At 38.9% G+C, this 18354-nt stretch overlaps 1 protein-coding gene across 1 annotated transcript in view; it reads right to left on the bottom strand.

Annotated features, from left to right (window-relative positions):
• Nucleotides 1-18354, bottom strand: part of FAT1 (FAT atypical cadherin 1) — a 107871-nt gene that overhangs the window by 33912 nt on the left and 55605 nt on the right. Inside the window, exons 3-8 of the mRNA XM_079726625.1 lie at nucleotides 12925-12986; nucleotides 10850-11179; nucleotides 10290-10500; nucleotides 7705-7844; nucleotides 2702-2977; nucleotides 2366-2576 (exon numbers count right to left, since the gene is read on the bottom strand). Of these exons, the coding sequence (XP_079582751.1) occupies nucleotides 2366-2576; nucleotides 2702-2977; nucleotides 7705-7844; nucleotides 10290-10500; nucleotides 10850-11179; nucleotides 12925-12986 (1230 nt within the window). The remainder of the gene's footprint in view (nucleotides 1-2365; nucleotides 2577-2701; nucleotides 2978-7704; nucleotides 7845-10289; nucleotides 10501-10849; nucleotides 11180-12924; nucleotides 12987-18354) is intronic.

The raw sequence follows: 18354 nt of genomic DNA, 5'->3' as shown, positions 1-18354 counted from the left end.
ACCTAAGTTTGGGGAAGAAAACCAATTCGAATCAATAAGTATATTTACTGAGTGTCTTCTATTTCCAGAGGTTATAACAGTTTTGAAATAACAATCATCTACTTTAAAAAAAAAAAAAAAACCCACTATAGCCCAGAGTATGGCACCGATGTGTCTCTAAACACCTAACTCAATTATTACTGAAAATATTCTTTAATTACTTCCTTCTTTCCCTAAAGACTCCTCATCAGACCAAACCTTTTGCTCAATAAACTGCTGCTAATTAATCATGCAGTTATAGCCTGAATTTGTAACTACTCTTTTGAACTTTATTAAATGCAATCTGATACAAGTCAGAAGCAAGTGAATATGAATACATTGTTGAATGAAGGCTGTGTGACCATTTTATAGTTCCTACTATTCAACAGATTTACACACATACAATTCTACTGCATTTTAATGGTAGTTGTTTCCTATAAAGTATCTTGTATAGCATGATTTTTACATTACCAAATCTATCCAATTATCTTCTTTGAAGTCCAAAGTTTATATCAGAATAGGCCCTTGGTATTATCTATTCTGTGAGTGGAGATACAGTTCCATTCTTGGAATACCGAATTACTAATCCCATCAGTCATGACAAGCATTTAAGGAATGTGCATGCCTTCAGTCAGGCACCAACAATCATATTTTAAACGCCCAATTGCTGAAAACTATGTGAAAGCTAAGGGAAAGTTTAACATTTTCTCCTACACAAACCCAGTAAGTTTGTCTCAGGGGGGAAAACTATTTTACTGAAGTGCTCAGGCACGTACAAATGGAATGCGCTTTTTCAATGGTTAAATTTCTGAACCAGTGGAAAAATCATTTTTATTCAAGGCACTAACTACACTATAACACATTTTAACACCACAACCTCGGGCAGTATATGAGGTCTTATTTGTGAGGGATGGCTGAAGCTTGGTCATTTTCAGGGAAATAAATGAAACTTCAAATATATTAAGATAAAAAGTTTAACTACATAAAACACATTGATAAAGCAAAGAAGTACTCTCCATTTGCTCAGCTTTGGATTATATGATCTTCAGTTAATTGTACCTCTATCAATTCTAATGCCTAGAAAAGATACATAATTTCTAAATATGCAGAGGTATGGACTTACAAAAAAAAGTTAAGTGGATGGTCTCAATATTCTAAAATCATTATAGAGAAAGAATGAAAGAGTATAACCTTTGTACTAACAATGGCACTGAGAGAGATGGAGAAATGGAAGCTGCCTTCTCGATATTTAATCACTTACTCATAGTATTTGGCACGAGTCGGGCAAGTTCCAAAGCTAGATGATGTCTGACTGAATAGATCACATGCTCTAAAGCAGATCCCTGTTTCAATTGGGGGCAGAATTCTTTTGCAAGCACATACATTTGTGGACTGATGGTAAGCCCTACTTATCAAGCACAAGTACAAATGCTCCTAGCAGGGCACCTGGCATATAAAATGAGAGTCCATGGAATAAAGAAATGAATGAGTGAATAGCAGCATCAAACAGAACAGAACAACTTTGCCACCACCGTTTCCTGGTGATCCTCCTTCTTGGAATCACCAGCAAGGCTCTGGACCTCTTGCCCTATCACACCCAGAGCTGTCCAGGCCCACAGTTCCAGCTAGTCTCCCTGCTTTGCTGTCTCTTGCCCAACTCCAGCATGCCCCTTAGCCTTTTCAACATTTCTTCAAGCCCTTGTCCCAACCCTGGGACCTATTGCACCAACCCAATTCCATGAACGAAATGCAACTGTGAAAGATGCATGGGGGTGAAAGTGGCAGAAAAGCAAAGACTGGAAGGGGTAGGAGAGGCATGGACACCCTTTATGAGACGTGACCCAATTAGAACTGCATGAGTTGGCACTCTGTCATGGAGTTTCCTGCTCTGCCCAAGAAAAGATATGCTCTGACTAAAAGAAAAATGTTAAATCACTAGGCCAGCCTTATCCTAAGAGTACTTCATAGTGTATGGAGGAAAACGATTGTGTGGTTAAAACCATTTTGGAAATCCTGAATTGGTCAAATAAAGTTTTCTTTACTGCAGGACTTCTCAGAGCCTTGAATTATGCTAATATTATGAATCTCCAAGAACATTACCCAAACATAGTTAGGACTCTCTAGCTTTGCTTTCCAATGAATTAAAAGTTAAATTTTTTTCTTTCTCCTAACATGTAAAATGGTAGCTATTAATTTAAGCAGTTTTGATACACAGAAATGTTTCAACATCTAGAACTAACTTTAGAAAAGAAAAAACATACTTTCTAACAAGTGCAAAGTTATAAACCTATAAAAAAAAAGCAGTTATTAAAAAAAAGCAGTTATAAAAGCAGTGCTCCAAAAATACCTGATTCGATAGAGTACAGCACTTCAGCATTTTTCCCTTTGTCCTTGTCCAGAGCTGTAACCTGCAATACAACTGAGCCGACAGCTGCTGATTCATAAACCCGCCCTTTGTAGGAGGAGCTCGTGAACCAGGGGGCGTGGTCATTGGTGTCGCTGACATTAACAACAATCCTTGCGAAGTCGCGCTTTACAGGGACATCTTGATCTCGTACCTAAAAGAATCAGCATATCATTGATCCTGTTAAAGCTTTCCTTAAAATTGATTAAAGATCACTCTCCATCACATGGAACCCTGCAGGAACCAAACAATGGCAGAAGAACAAGCAGAAAGCCCTACCATGACTGTGAGAACATGCTGCTGAATGGCTTCATGATCAAGTTTTTCTGCTGTATAGAGAGAGCCGGTTGCAGGATCAAGGCGAAATTTCTTGAGACTCAATGGATCGATACTGCTCTGCAGAGTGTAGATTAGTTTGTTTTTTTCATCCTTATCCACAGCACTGATTTGCAAAATTTCTGTTTCTGGCACTGTGTCCTCAGGAATAACAACTTCATATTTTGATGTAGAAAACTGAGGACGATGGTCATTTGTGTCTATTACTTTGATGAATACCTGTGATGACAAAATTACTCACATAACAATAATATTCCTAATCATGATGTTTTTGTATTTAAAGAATCAGGGAAAAAAAATCAAATGCACACTGAAAAAAAAAAAAAACCCTAGTTTTTGAGCAAAATGAAATTCAAACATGAGAAATAAAAGCAACCAAAATCCAGAATAAAAAACATCTTTCAAATTTTTCATTGACATATTACCTATATAAATATGAGTAAGATAATAAAAACGTTTCTAAATTCTTGAGACTAATTTTTGAGAGAAAAATGTAACGCACACACAAATGTAACACACCTTTCTTTCTGAAATGCAGGCTTAATTTCTCTTAGGTCTCCACAGAAATTTCTAGATTGCTCATGTAAAGATAAAGAATTTACTTTACCAGGATTCATAGAAGACTGATTTCTTATATCAGATTTGCACCTGTAACTACCAAGCTACTGAGGTGAGTGTGCTACTTAATGATCACAGTATCTGAAGTTCTTGTTCTAATCTTTGAGATTCCAAATCCCTACCAATATTATGAATACAAAGGAAAATTAGAAATGTGCTTTAAAATCCTTATATTTTTGTGATCACAAAACTACACATAGATAGTAAATACATTTATTTCTTAAAAGCAATTTAAATACACTCGAGAGAGAGAATTCTCTTAAGTAGGTCATAAAATAAATATTAAATAAAAACCTTAAAGGAAAAAAAAAGATGTTTAAAAACTCCGTCCCAAGCTAAATTAAAAGAAGACATTTACCTTGACAGTAAGAAGATTAATTTTCAGATTGAAAAGACACATGTAGATAAGGCATAGCGGAAATCACTACGATTGTAAAAGATGGTCACAGTTATAAACAAGAAACATGAGCTTCACTAGCTCATATGGAACAAACCTCACTAGTCCGAATGGCACAGGAGGCCAAAGTCCTAGTACTGCATGGGGGAGGGCGGGGTGTTAACCACACGGGGGCAAGAACACGGACTAGAGGCCTTTCCATGAAGACAATACCACCGTTCTCCTAGAACACTGAGACCTCAGCAGTGGAGCTGTAACATTAAACTATATGAACACTAAATGCATCCACCAAACCACAGAAAGGGTTTATGTGAATGTAAACATTTAAAACTACAGATGCCTCACTTTGAAAGGTCAATGATGATCCAGAAGCAAAGGCTATAGAGATAATTTCTATAAATTAAATCACTACATATTCATTTCCACTACACAATTTTTTTTTTTTAATTTTTGGCTGCATTGGGTCTCCATTGCGGTGCACAGGCTTCTCATTGCAGCGGCCTCCCCTGCCGTGGAGCACGGGCTCTAGGCGTGTGGGCTTAAGCAGCTGTGGCACGTGGGCTTAGCAGCTGTGGTGCACAGGCTCAGTTGCCCCGCAGCATGTGGGATCTTCCCAGACCAGGGCTCGAACACACATCCCCTGCGTTGGCAGGCGGACTCCCAACCACTGCACCACCAGGAAAGTCCCTCCACTACACATTTAAGATTTATTTTCTCATGGAAGGAGTGCTGGGCAAACACAGTTTAATCCTGCTCCAAGATCAACTGATTCCACCTAAATATGAACAGCTGAAGTAAGAACAACCCTCTTTGATAAAGCAGTTCAACTGACACATATCTCCCGGGCACGTTCATGCTCGGCACTTGCTGTATTTAAGGAGGAAAGGAAAGGAAATATGGAGCCCCCCTGCCCCCTGAAGCTTTCAACCTCACTGGGCAATGCCTTGCACACACAGGTTTCCTATGTTATCAAGGAAGTTTTCAGGAGTCCAGAGATGGTGCAGGCCATTCAGGAAGCTTTCGAGGAGGAGACAAGCTCTGCTCGCACAGGTTTTAGGTTGGCAGATGAACGTATACTGGGGTAGGAGGAAAAGCTCAGTCGAAGATGTGAAGGTGAGGGTGGAATGGAACATCCTGTCTCTTAGACACCTCAGAGGAGGACGCTGAACCAGGGGTGACAAAGAAAAGGAACAGGGAGAAGGTGGGGTCTGAGAGCAGAGCCTGGCTCCCGAGCAGAGGCTGAGAACTGTGTGGCCTGTGTGCTCTGAACCGTGTGATGGGAGCAAATCACCTTCCGTCCTCCTCCCAGTCAGGAAGACCGTGCTGGTGGCAGGCAGCGCAGGAGGAATCGCAGACACAGAGAATGGAGACGGGAAGGTGACTCAGTGCCAAGCAGGGGGACAGGAGACCAAACCAGTGCTGATGTGCAACAGGGAACACACAGGGAGTGCTCACTGGGGACAGGCCTGAGGGCTTGAGGGGCCAGCACCCAAGTGTTGTCTCATTTTGTCCTATGAGGGCAAAGTTGCTGTGCCCATTTTCCAGAGGAGAAATGGAAGCACAGAGGGTCACAGCCACCTGCCCATGCATAGGAGTAAGAGGCACCGCCCCGATTCAAACCAAAATGGCCTGCTCCAGAGTACGCAATGCTGATGTTCCAGAGAAATTGAAAGAAAACAGGAAAGCAAAGCTGTTTCAAAGAAAGGGAAAAAATGTGAACTGGATTTGGTAAGTTACCTTGAGATAACAGATGAAGCAAAGTGACGTGACTTAATACTGGTCAACATCCTCAGCGGAAACAGCAGGACAGGAAAGCAAGGAAAGCTGCTTCAACAGAGCACTGGCAGTTTACATCACGATCCTCCTCTGCAAGGATGCACTCTGGCTTAACGGAAAACACTCTCCAAACCTCAGATCGGACACCTGCTGCTACTGACCTTGATGCGGCAAAACCTGTTCTGTTGGTTCCTGAGTTTCACCTACAAACAGGCATCTACCTGCTGTGTTCCAGGGCCTTGTCAGCTGGGTTCTGATCTCTGTGTCCCTCTTCAGCTGGTGTTTGCTGCTCTCCTCCCACTCAGATTCCTATCTCCCTGTTCTCAGCCCCAGACTGGGAATCAAAACCTAATTACTGGTCATTGTTCCCTAACGGCCCCCACCTGGACAGGTCGGCCTGGGCTCTGGACCGCTCTCTGATGCTCCACCTCTCCCTGCCAGCAATTCACTAGGATATAATCAAGACCCTCTGAAAATGACTCAAAGTAAGTTACAGAAGTATACCTGAAGCACTGAAATTGAAGAAATTCTGTGTCCCTGAGAGAATATATTTACTGGGTTTTATGGGAATTTTAGTCACCGTATTTCATACTAAGCTCCTAACTATACTAGTGAAAACTACAATTATTGTGAGTTATGTAGTAAGTGATAAATGCTACAGGTAGATATATCATCTTTAATAATGAGAAGGCTTGGCACAGACAGTCATTTCTACTGGTTATTACGTTTCCTTTGCTAGACTTCTGGTTAGTCAATTACTTGAACTGATCTACATACAGTTACACTCTTTAACCTTTCAGAATTACCCTGTTAAATTTATTACAATTCTTGATGCTTTTCTTCTCATTTTCATGCTCTAAAGTCTAGTTTCTACAATGAGAACGGTTACTGACAAGACTGAAATTTTAATACTGTGCTGGCACTTTTACATGACAATCTCAAAATGACCCCAAAGCATGATTCATATTATCAATTTTAAATACATTAAAAATCACAAGCATTTGGACAAAGAAATAGGTCATTTCACAACTGACTTTAAATTATCTATTCATTAATTAATTGAAAAGACATCACAGACTAATTTTTATTCTTCAATGCAACTAAATAATTTAGCAGATGATCTGTGTTAAGATTTAAAATAGTATAATCTAAAGATAGGAAATTGGAATTCAGAAGCATTTTATCCTCTAACATTTAATTTCTTCCTTTCACTTTCACACACAGCACCTTAAACACAAGGCTTTAGCTTTATCATTGTAATGTAAACTCCAAGAGGGCAGGATTTTGTTTCCTACTACTCAGCTTCTAGAACAATACCTGGCACACAGCAAGTATTTAACAAGTTCTCAACAGCCCCCACTGTAAATCAAAGAGAAACTGATAAGAAAGAACAGAACTTAAATGTAATTTTTTTTTTTTTTTTTTTTTTTTTGCAGTATGCGGGCCTCTCACTGTTGTGGCCTCTCCCGTTGCGGAGCACAGGATGCGCAGGCTCAGCGGCCATGGCTCACGGGCCCAGCTGCTCCGCGGCATGTGGGATCTTCCCAGACCGGGGTACGAACCCGTGTCCCCTGCATCGGCAGGCGGACTCTCAACCACTGCACCACTAGGGAAGCCCCTTAAATGTAATTTATAGGGTTCTGACATTTCAATTTGAAATGCCAGTAATCGGACCATGTCTTAATCATCAGATAGGAATAAAGATGTTTAAAGGAATAGAACAGTTTTATCAGTTATTTTACACAGCCTAAGGTAGTCAAGGGGGAAAAAAAAACAAAAAAGTGTTTTAAAAGATAATTAATCACTTTAACCAATTTTAATGCAAATGACTTGGACAAGTCATCCTTGACAGTGATATACTTTATACCAGTACAATTCAAAATGTGTGTAAAAATAAAATATTTTGATGGCATAAGGTGTGTTTTTTTTTAAGTCTTCTTTCGAAGTTTTCAAAACTGGTTAATTACATTCAAAACCTAAACCAGGATTTGCAGTGATATTTCATTCCCTAAATAAAAATCCTTGCTGTGTACATGTGCATAAACTATATCAAAATAGTAACTTCTGATTTGAGAACCTCAGAGGGCAGAATCAATTGTTCATATTGCCTGTGGACCCTTAGATCAGAACACTGTATCGTCAGCATTTTGCCTACCTGAGTCAGTATAGTGGTGGTTCCATCTGTAGCCTCGACTGTGAGATTGTAGTTTGATTTCTGTTCTGCATCAAGAGGTTTGGCAATGATGATGGTTCCAGTGCCCTTGTCCACATCAAAGTGACTATCATAGTTGCCACCTAGTTTAAGTTAGGACAAACATTAAAGTAAAAACAGGTCACGGGATGAAAATTTGTCATTTATTTTGTGGCTTTCTAATTTTTAATGGCAGTTTAAAAAAAAAGGAAGAAAGAAAGAAAAATTTCTGATATATTGGTCAAAGTGATTCCAAAGAGCTTTCATTTTGAAAGACCAGAAAAGAAGGACCAACTGGAAAGACAATGCTGGCTTACTAAAAAAAAAAAGCTGAGCCATAACTGCCGAGGAAGCTACTAAATGAGAGGAAACAAGAAAGCAACTCTGAAAACTACAACAACAAAAACATTTCTAATACTACCAATGAATTACTTTCAGTTTGTTTTTTCAAGGGTTCTGAATACCTCTTTAACTTATATCTCAGTAGCTACATTTCACATCATTTAGTAACCAAAAAGCTGGCCATTTAAAAATTTACTAAAAAAAAAAATTTTGTGACAATTTGAGCATATTGCTCTAATGAAATAACTATTAAAAACAAATGTTAACTCTGAAAAAAAAAACTGTGGTAGTTATCATCGGTTAGTCCGGACTCTTACTATTTGAGAATTTTCACTATTTGAAAATTTTTCCCATTGCTGTCGTACACAAAGCTTAATGAGGCAAAGGTTTCTGTGCTACTAACATTATCCAAATGCATTCCGCATCATATTCCAGATAAACTCTCTTCAAAGCCACTGAACTTGAGATACTTATATCAATGGAATGGAATGGAATGAAAATAAAGTCTAAACGTCATGATGAAGTTCTATTACTAAATCCAACCAAAAAGCAAAACAGCACACACACAAAACAGTCTTCAGTTAAATCTAAAAATAAGGATCTAGGAATGTATGGAAAGTCAGAATGTTTGCAATTGGAACAGGCGACCATGGGCCCACTATGAAAAGAAAAAGCAATGAAAGATGGTCACTGGAAAGAAAAAAGTTTGAAAAATGGATGCTTTTCTTTAGATCTCATAATCTGAGGCAAATTATGTGATCTCAGCAGATACCTTCTGCTGTACAGTTCAGGTCACAAGTCATCTGAAAGATGTAAAACACTTCTCTAGCAAATGGGTCTCCTGGCACAGCCAAAAAGAAGCAAGCATGGAAGGCAAGCACAGAACAAGGAGAGCAATCAATCAAAGTGGTTCCAAAGGCAGTCAGTTTACACGTGAGGTTAGATGCTGCGCAGCCGCAGCCTGCCCATCTGGAAATGCGATAGGAGTTAATGGACAGCAAGCAAACTATTCTGACTGCACTTAACTATGGAAAGAATCTTTTTTGTTCATTTAAAACTAAACTGTAGGGCTTCCCTGGTGGCGCAGTGGTTGAGAGTCCGCCTGCCGATGCAGGGGACACGGGTTCGTGCCCCGGTCTGGGAAGATCCCACATGCCGCGGAGCGGCTGGGCCCGTGAGCCATGGCCACTGAGCCTGTGCTCCGGAGCCTGTGCTCCGCAAGGGGAGAGGCCACAACAGTGAGAGGCCCGCCTACCGCAAAAAAAAAAAAAAAACTAAACTGTAATGGTTTCATAGGTGTTGATAACATAAACAATTTCATACAAAGACCAAAGTAGGGAAAACAGCCCAGCTGTCTAGAAAGTTCAAGGGGTAGAGCCCGAACCCCTGCGCCCTGTGGTCCCTGCGGCTTCAACCCGCTGAGACGGCAACTGGGGCAGGAGGGCTCCGGGGTGAAGAGGGAAAAGGGATGTTGGGTTCCAACCAAAGATAACCCGAACACGTACTTTTGATTTTAAATATCCTTGTAATTAAAATACTGTGAAGAAATAAGAATTAAAAAACTAAGACGCCAAAGTCTAATGTGCAATTGTTTTAAGTATGTTGTATTACATTCTATGTCTAGCTAAATTCAATGACAGAAAAAAAAGAATTGGCTTAGGCATATAATTTTTATCAGGGTGATTTAATCTAGTGAAGCCTGCTTCCTACTGAAAATGAGGTAAATCAAACTTAAAAAGCCACAGTTGACACTATCCTTTATAACTTATAAATTAAAAATTTTAAGCATATTCCCTATAAAACACTCACATGTGACAATCACATAGGCATAGTTATTTTAAACATTCAAATCATAATCACTAAAAATAGTTATGTGCTATATGTTATGTATCAAGAGGAAAAATTAGGAAGCTGTGCTTTTGGACCAAACATTCAGATTTCTCTGTATCTCTTTGGCGCACTTTTAAAAACCTTATTTTTATATTAATAAGGTACATACAGACTACCTATTTTAAACAAGTTTAATATACATTGGATATAGTGAAAAATTTTGCAAGCAAAATACTGCAGTTTAAAACAAATTCTCCACTTATAGGTCTTACTCCCAATTTTAAATTCTGAGATGTGCCCCAAAATCAGAAAAACAGAGGGGGGGTTCCCCTCAGTGTGATCTATACAAGGATGATGCAAACTGTCATGAAGCTTACCAATGATGTCAAACCAAAGAGGTATGCCTGGAGGCTCAACAGATATTACTCCAATCATGTGAGCAACTGGATCGCTTTCCATTACAGTAAAGGTAAAAAATGATTCTTCAAATGAAATTGGCTCCGGGGACGGTTTGGGTTTGGAGATCCATTCAATATGGAGTCGAGTGGTTGATGACTTTTGGGGGCGACCATTATCAACTGCCTTAATCTATAAAATATGGGCAGAGGGGATAAAAACAGCGAGTGAAAAGTTGCATCCCATAACTGAAGCATTGATTGGTTTGGTCTGAAACTGAACCAATTTCAAACATTTAATATCTGTGCTGTATATTCCATGTGTTTAATGCCTGATAAAAAGAGCAACCTTTTAATGCCATACTCAACATAGATAACCAGAATGACAACTAAAAAAGGGACAAGCAAACCCATACTTCCCATTGTTAGGTACAGCACTGAGGCCATTTTACTGAATAGAGAGAAAGGTATGAGAGAAGAGACATAAGACTAGATTAACAGTCAAATTATGTAAGAAATTCAAAGACTAGAAATTCACTCACTGAAAGAATATCATATTCTCCAGCTCCAGAAAACTTCTTGGACAAAACCACTCCAGTTTTTGGCTCAATAAAAAATTTGCCATGTTCATTTCCCTCTTCGATGCTATAGGAGATTTCTGCATTGGGACCTTCATCTTTGTCTGTAGCTATAACACGATATAAAGGCTCACGCTTGGTGTTTCTTTCTCGTTCTGGTTTTTCCCGCTCTGGGAGTCTGATTTTGTAGAACTTCTGCAGGAACTGAGGCTTGTTGTCATTTTCGTCAAGGATCTTCACAATTACTCTTGCAATGGTTGACTTGGGGGGACTACCATTGTCTGTCACTGTAACCTGTTTTTTTTTTTAAGATAACATCAAGAAATGTTTTTAAAATAGACTGTACAAAAAGTGAATGTCTTCTTCCTAATGACAATCACCTTTTCTATAAACCTCTGCAATTCACACAGCACTATGGACACATACCGATTCCTCACTCCGACCACAGCCCTGTGAGGGGGCAGGGCAACCTCTCCGTTTTCACAAAGGGACTGGGGCGGGGGTGGGGGGGAGGCCGGGGGCTAGGAAAGCACCGGCTCTGAGCCCTCGCTCTCTCCTTACCCATCACCCCTCTTCCTCACACGCCCTAACTGTAAGCGTTAAGCTCTCAAAAACTCAGTATTTTTAAGCGAAGGAAGAGATACATGAAGATTTTGCTTTTAAATATTTAGAGTCCTCTTGTACATGCTTAAAAATAAAATCTTCACATACTGCATTTAAAAACTGTCATTTTTAAGCTTTGTCAATAAAATAAGTTAAATCATCCGATTAAAATACATGCTAAGTAGCAGGCCTTTTAATACTAGCAATCATCATTTTATTTTGCCTGGCTCTCTCTTTTCTTGTACAGAAGTTTTCCATGTTTGGTAGGGTGAACATAAACATTTAAATTTAAGACCAACTTATTAAATGAGATTTTCAGTAAAAGAAATGTAAAGTAACTTTTATTCTAAGTAGATTATTCATGTATTCATTTTAGGAATGAAGATCTGAGATTCTTGAGGGTTACGCTGGTGAATGCTCCTGAATGCATAAGAAGCCATTTCACCCTCAGGTCCATTTTCAGCTCAGTGTGCACAGGGATGACCGTAGTGACTCCCCTCACCACGTCATCCCAAGTGAATTAATGAAATGCTAAAAACATTAAAGGAGACTGAAGCTTTCTGTGGAACTATGTTCTTTTCAAAGCTTGGCAGGTGCAAATTCTGTTGTTTATAAAAGTGGGAATGAATGTATCTTCATGGTCCTTGTCAAGAGTACTTAAGTAAAGTAGCTGCTTTAATTAAAGCACATGATTTGCCTTCCCAAACTCTCAAAATGAAACAAAATTATAATTACTATGTTAATTTTAACCTCTCAAAAACATTTCCTTTTCATCAGTTTTCATGTGATCTTTAGGAAAAAAGAAAAATTAAAGAGAAATACAACCAAGTACTATGCTTTGTAGCATTCATCAAATTGTTCCTAAGTTTGGGTTCCATAACTAGCAGCCCAGTGACACAGCTTTTAACATGTTACTAAAAAAACTCTCTTCTTTAAGACAGTCAAATCAATGCCAACACTGGCCCTCAAATAAATTACCACAAAAGGACTACAGAAAAACATACACGATATGCAAACTAATCTTATTTCCCATCAGTATCTTAATATCATCTTCCAAGTCCTAAGTATCTTATACCTGCTCCCATCCAGCCTTTGATATTCATTGAGAAGAGAGGGCTCCGGAGTGAGGCAGACAATTAACAGGTGTGTAGTGCGGTTCTAATCAGGGTGAGGGACCGTAGTGGGATGCCACTGTTCGTAACCTGCTGCGCTGGATATTTTGGCATCTGTTTATCTTCTGGGGATTGACAGGGGTGTAAAGCAGACCTGAACTATATTCACAATATTTTCTTTATTTTCCTTTTTATTAATGACCATAAGGTGATATAACAAAATAGCAGCAGCTCTGAATTACTAGATAATATGAGTAAGATTGCTCTTTCCCATATTTATGATTACAATATTTTTAAAATTATTAAAAATAAAGAAATGCTTACTTCTAATATGTGTTCATCTTGCTGCTCGCGGTCTAGTTTCCTTGATGTAGTTGTGATGAGACCTATAAAATGATAACAGTTCATGAATCCTCACAAAATAAAGGTAATTACAAAATACTGTAATTGAAACCACACACTGAGTGTAGAAGTTTGAGCAAATGCCTAACTTATTCTGAGGAGGAAAAAATTATTAATCCAGGTACGGTTAATTATTTTATTTACAAACAACATAGTTTATACTTTCTCATTTTAATGATTCTTAAAAACATTAGATAAATGACAGAAGTATTAAGAAAGTGGAAAAACTCAAATCAGTTACATTTTAAAAATTTGTTTAGTAGTTTCAACATACATTTTGTCAGAAAAGATTTTTAAAAAGTGGGATGAAGTTACCCAAGATTTCAGCCTCATCCGCATCTGCTGTGACTGCTGCAAAGATGATTAAGAATTTTCAGAAAAAACTTCTGTAACTGTATTAAAAAGGACCACTGGAAAACATAATGTTGACTATGATTTATTACCTTTGGGTCATCTACCCTTAAAAATAAAGAACTGTTATAAAAAGTATTGTGATTTTCCAGGTAATGCTGCTCAAATAACAATCATTTAATTTCCCCCAAAAAGAAGAAATGATCCTCAAAGAAACCCCATATTCTTTATTTCTTTGATTTTTCTATCAAACTAGAATAGCTATAGTTTAAATCTCTCTCTAGAGCTTCAACGACCGCTAAACTGCCAACATATGTTGGAACCTAGAAGGCCATTAAAACTGATGAAATATATTCTTGTACTTCACAGAAATTAAAAACAAAATTCCCCCAACCACTAAAATAACCTCTGCAACCTGTGTTGATAATGGACAGGTGCAAACTGAGTGGTTCTGAGGCCTTTATGTGGCAAATCACCGCTAGGACTAATCCTTCTCCTGCCCGGCTTTCTGTGGTTTTCCACAGAGAAATACCTCAAATAACTCATATTTAAGAACAGATTTTATCATTCTAATTGACTTTCTATTAGCCTAACTAATTTCACAGAACTACCAATTAAAGGCTATTCAAAATGTTTCCCTAAATTTGGACATGAAAGACTTACGTTTTCATTTAATTCAAAGTTTTTCTTTTCTTAAATAGTCACTAAGAGTTTACATCAACATCATCTTCCCCACAATTCACTGAAGCAACACTCTTTGTAATAAGGACAACAGAAGACTATATTGTAAGCTAGAATCAGGGGTTTTTCCGAAACCATACTTATAGATTAAAAGAGCTTCAAGGAAAATGCTTCACAATGTTTAATGGTGGGAAAATGTGGCTTACTGTGGCACAAGCTTGATTTTCATTAGTCGAAAACCTTTTAAAGTTAATCTCTTTTTTTTTTTCTGTCAAAAGTTTACCACCCTTTCTGATTGTCGTTTTAAGCAGTTCAGGAATGACAGGAAATTGCTGTGATTAGTCTCATCTAATTGTCCTCACGTACCCATCAAAAACTTGCTGTTAACGGTAACAGCACAAAAGGCCACAGCTCGGCATGTTCACAGCAGGACAGGGTTCTGCTCTGTAGAACATAATAATTCACTGCAGGGATACCTGTTAGCAAATAAGTATCTGTAGCAAATAAATACCCGTTAGCAAATACAATTCCTCACTTTACAGTTTCCTTATAGCACACCAGACTGCTAAAAAGGATGGACTTACATCCGTATTATCAGTTCAATATAAAGGCAAAAAGCAAACCTGACCATCTCCTAGGTTTGGAGTTATTTGCATGCTCTCTATACTTAAAATTAATTCTCTCTTAACTCAAATGGAATATTAATTCCATTCAAATGCAATGAATCCTAATGTTCCTTTTTATCCATTTTGTGTGTGTATGCCCAGCTACTCCTACCCACTCCTCCACCTCTCAGCTTAAACATCACTTCTGAGGGCTCCCATGACAGGCCTAGCCTGAGGTTCTGCTGCTGGGCCTCCCAAGCTTTTTCATTTGCTCTATCATAACATCACCCCACGGCACTCCTTTAAGTCTTTTTTTGTATCCTTCAAAGTCCATGAGACTCTGCCTTTCCTGTATATCTTGGTTATATTGTTATATCTCTGTTACCCTAAAGAAACACTTAAATGTGTGAACGTATGAATTTCTTAAAACCATAAAAGAATAGAATTTTAAATATGCATTGGAGGAGGAGAGGCACGTAAACTACACTGAACTTGGAAATGATACAAATTTATAGCTTATATAGGAGCTAACAGAAAACCATTTAACATATATTTACAGGTAAGATGTGTCCAACATTGTGACAGATGGTCCAGATGATGGTGACGTCCAACAGACATTTACAGGCACGGGTGTGAAGTGCAGGCAAGTCACCAGAGGCAGAGACAGCCTTAGTTACACCCCAAATACAGAAGAGAGTATGAAGAATGGTGAATGGTGGACCTACCAAAAAAAAAAGGGTGGGCCGATCTTATTAAAGTAGGGGCCATGAGTGTTCAGAAAGCCATGAGGAAGCCTAAGAAGCAAAGGCTGGAAGAGAAGCAGGTGTCCCAGAGGCCACAGGCAGAGAAATTTAAGGAGGAAGTCTCTCCTCCAAGTACTTCAGAGAAGCTTGGAAGAGAAGATCAAGTGAGAGCCAGGGAGGCAGGAAGCAGAGCAGGAAAGGAATTTCTTTTACGAGGAGGAGACCATTCCGCAGGCTAACAGGGTGTATGTAATGAGTGACTATACCCACGAGGGAAGATAAAGATCCAGATGTGAACTAACCAGTACAGTAGCCATGAGCCTCACGTGGCTACTGCAATTGAAGTTACAGGTAAGATCTCATGAACATGAAAGATATTTCAGACTGAAAAAAAAAAAGACCTTTCTTCCTAGATTCGCACACTTGTACCAAAAGGAATCCTGTCACAAGTGTCACAGTTTTCTGGCCCCTAACACCATCACCAGGGAGGGGCAGTGCATGGATGTCCTATGGGGATGGCGTGAGGTGGTACAGCCCCTAAGAGAAGGGGAAAACAAGCGCTTCCTGTGGAATGTCCATACAAAATGAACCCCAACGAGAAAACAAAATGTCCTAATGAAGCAGGCACATACTAGGAAAACCGTGGATGCGCTCTGGAGGTACAGTCAACTACACCGGGAGGGGAACACAGGGGAAATGCTACCCAAGTACCGCACGCTCCAGCCACACCAACTTAGCTTTAGAATTCATGATGCATTTCACAGCCACTCTCACCTCTGTAATTTCTGCACATCTCCATCCTGCTACTCCTTCCACCGTGCCTGTCTGACAAACACCTATTTTCAAAAATGAATCCAAAGGGTACCTTTTCTATATACATGTTATTAACCCTGTAGGTAATGAATATCTAATTAGTGTATCCACTTCTTTCATTTTAAACACTGGTGCTCACCTGTAATGTTTATTACTAAGTTCCAGAAGGAGCTCTGCTTAATTGAAACAGCACATATTTCAGAAATGGAGAGAAACCTTTAAGATTTTCAAACTCAGCTACCTGAGCCAAAGAGAAATTAACTTGTTCCAATTCACCAGTAAGTCACTGTCCGAGCCAGGATTCGAATTTAGTTTTCCTGAGGCCCAGATGAGAGGACTGGGGGATTCTTCCCCACTCCCCATCACACCACACTGCATAATTTACTGCATTATGGTATTTCAACTCTCCAAAAACTCTCAACTGTGACTCACATGAAGTTTAAGAAAAAAGAAAGCTGGCAATAGTTAATCATTAGTCATTTAATAGGTCCAAAAAAGCAAGTTAGAGAATAAAATAGAGTGGGCGAAGGCAGAAAAAAGCATATGCAAGTGCTGCCTCTTGTAACAACTTTGTTTTATCTTTCTTTTCTCCTGAGCTCTGTTAAATTAAAAATAGAAATGAAGACAAAAAACTTCCTTGCTCTAAAAAAACAATCCTTTCTGTAGACCAAAACCATTATAAATGTAAGTGGACTGAGTGAGCAAATACGGCTTCTTCTCACCAATTCACAATTACAAGTTTGCCCCATAAATGTATATAGAACTAAGAAACCAAACTTTCCTGTTTTTATGAACATCATTAAAAAACTATTTACAGCTTTTCAATACCACTATAGCACTTAGAGAAGACTCCATTTAAGACAAAATGTTAGATTAACTATAATGCTTTAATGTAAGATTTTAATAGTCAACATTTCTTATAAATCAATACCAAAAACCACCTCCTAACTTCCCAAGGTTCAAGAGATCAAATGGACTTCACGAAGTAGGCAGCACGTAAAGGTGAACTTATGGGATTAGTAGGTGAAGATAACGAAATAGTCCACATTGGCAAAACTGTATTTACATATTCATTCAACTATTTTGTGCTGTCCACTCAGAATGCAGAGATGATTAAGACAGACTATTGTTTTCAAGAAACAAGGTCCAGAAGGCAAAGACTACTTTCAAGAAACAGTAAGGTAGATGAGAATGTAGGGTACATATAGAAAAAAGCACAGGTCCTTGCTGAGGGCTCTGGATTCCAAGGAAGTTTGAACTTGCTTGGATGATGTCTGGTCATCTCTGTTGTTCCAAGAGACAACCAACCCACCAGCCAATATGTGAGTGGGGCCACCCAGGACCAGCCAACCTCAAGCCAACCATCCAAGTGAGACCAGCACTACATGAAAAAGCAGCCAAGCCTGGCCAAGACCAGAACTGCCCAGCAGAATCTTCAACTAAATTATGGTGGTTGCTTTAAGCTGCTGAGTTTTAGGATGGTTTGCTCTAAAGCAAAAGTCAACTGATGCATCGAATGAGCTCATCTCTAATTGTTATTTGGCTTACTAAATGCTCAGGTATTGTGCTATGAGATTTAAATGTATTATCTCATTCAATCCATATGTATATATATGGTAATATCTGTACCATAATAAATTAATATTTTTACAGGCTCAGAGATTAAGTTGCTTACTCAACGTCATCGAGCAAAGGGGTGAGATGGGAGTTCAGTAAACACAGAGCACCGGAGTCTGAAAGCCACATTAAGAACAAGAGAAGCCAAGGAGGGACGGAAGGCTTTGGTTCTGGAAGAAAGGGTTTGAAACATCAGCACTACGAATGAAACTAGATGGCAGCTGGAGAAGAGGAAAAAAAAAAAGGATTTCTGAGTAGGATTAAGGTCCAACTGCACTGAGAGAGAAAATAACTTGCAATCTGCAGTTTTTGAAGAACCAAAACTGTGAAAGAGCAGGTCCTGGCTCTAAAAAAAAAAAAGGCTGCGCGGTCATGTGTTCACCTTGCTTGGCAGGAAATTTACTCTGAATCATTTTCCAACTATTCTACTTGAAAATAAGCAGAGGAAGGGGAAAGATCAAGGAAGAAAACAAAAGTTTGCTCACCTAATTAACATTTCCCATTACTCTGATTATTTTCGTCTAACCCCTGCAACTACTTCG

This window comes from Hyperoodon ampullatus (assembly GCF_949752795.1).
Source record: "Hyperoodon ampullatus genome assembly, chromosome: 20".
In the NCBI taxonomy this organism is placed as follows: domain Eukaryota; kingdom Metazoa; phylum Chordata; class Mammalia; order Artiodactyla; family Ziphiidae; genus Hyperoodon; species Hyperoodon ampullatus.
The sequence above is the reverse complement of the archived record's forward strand: the minus strand, read 5'-3'. Positions and strand labels throughout refer to the sequence as shown.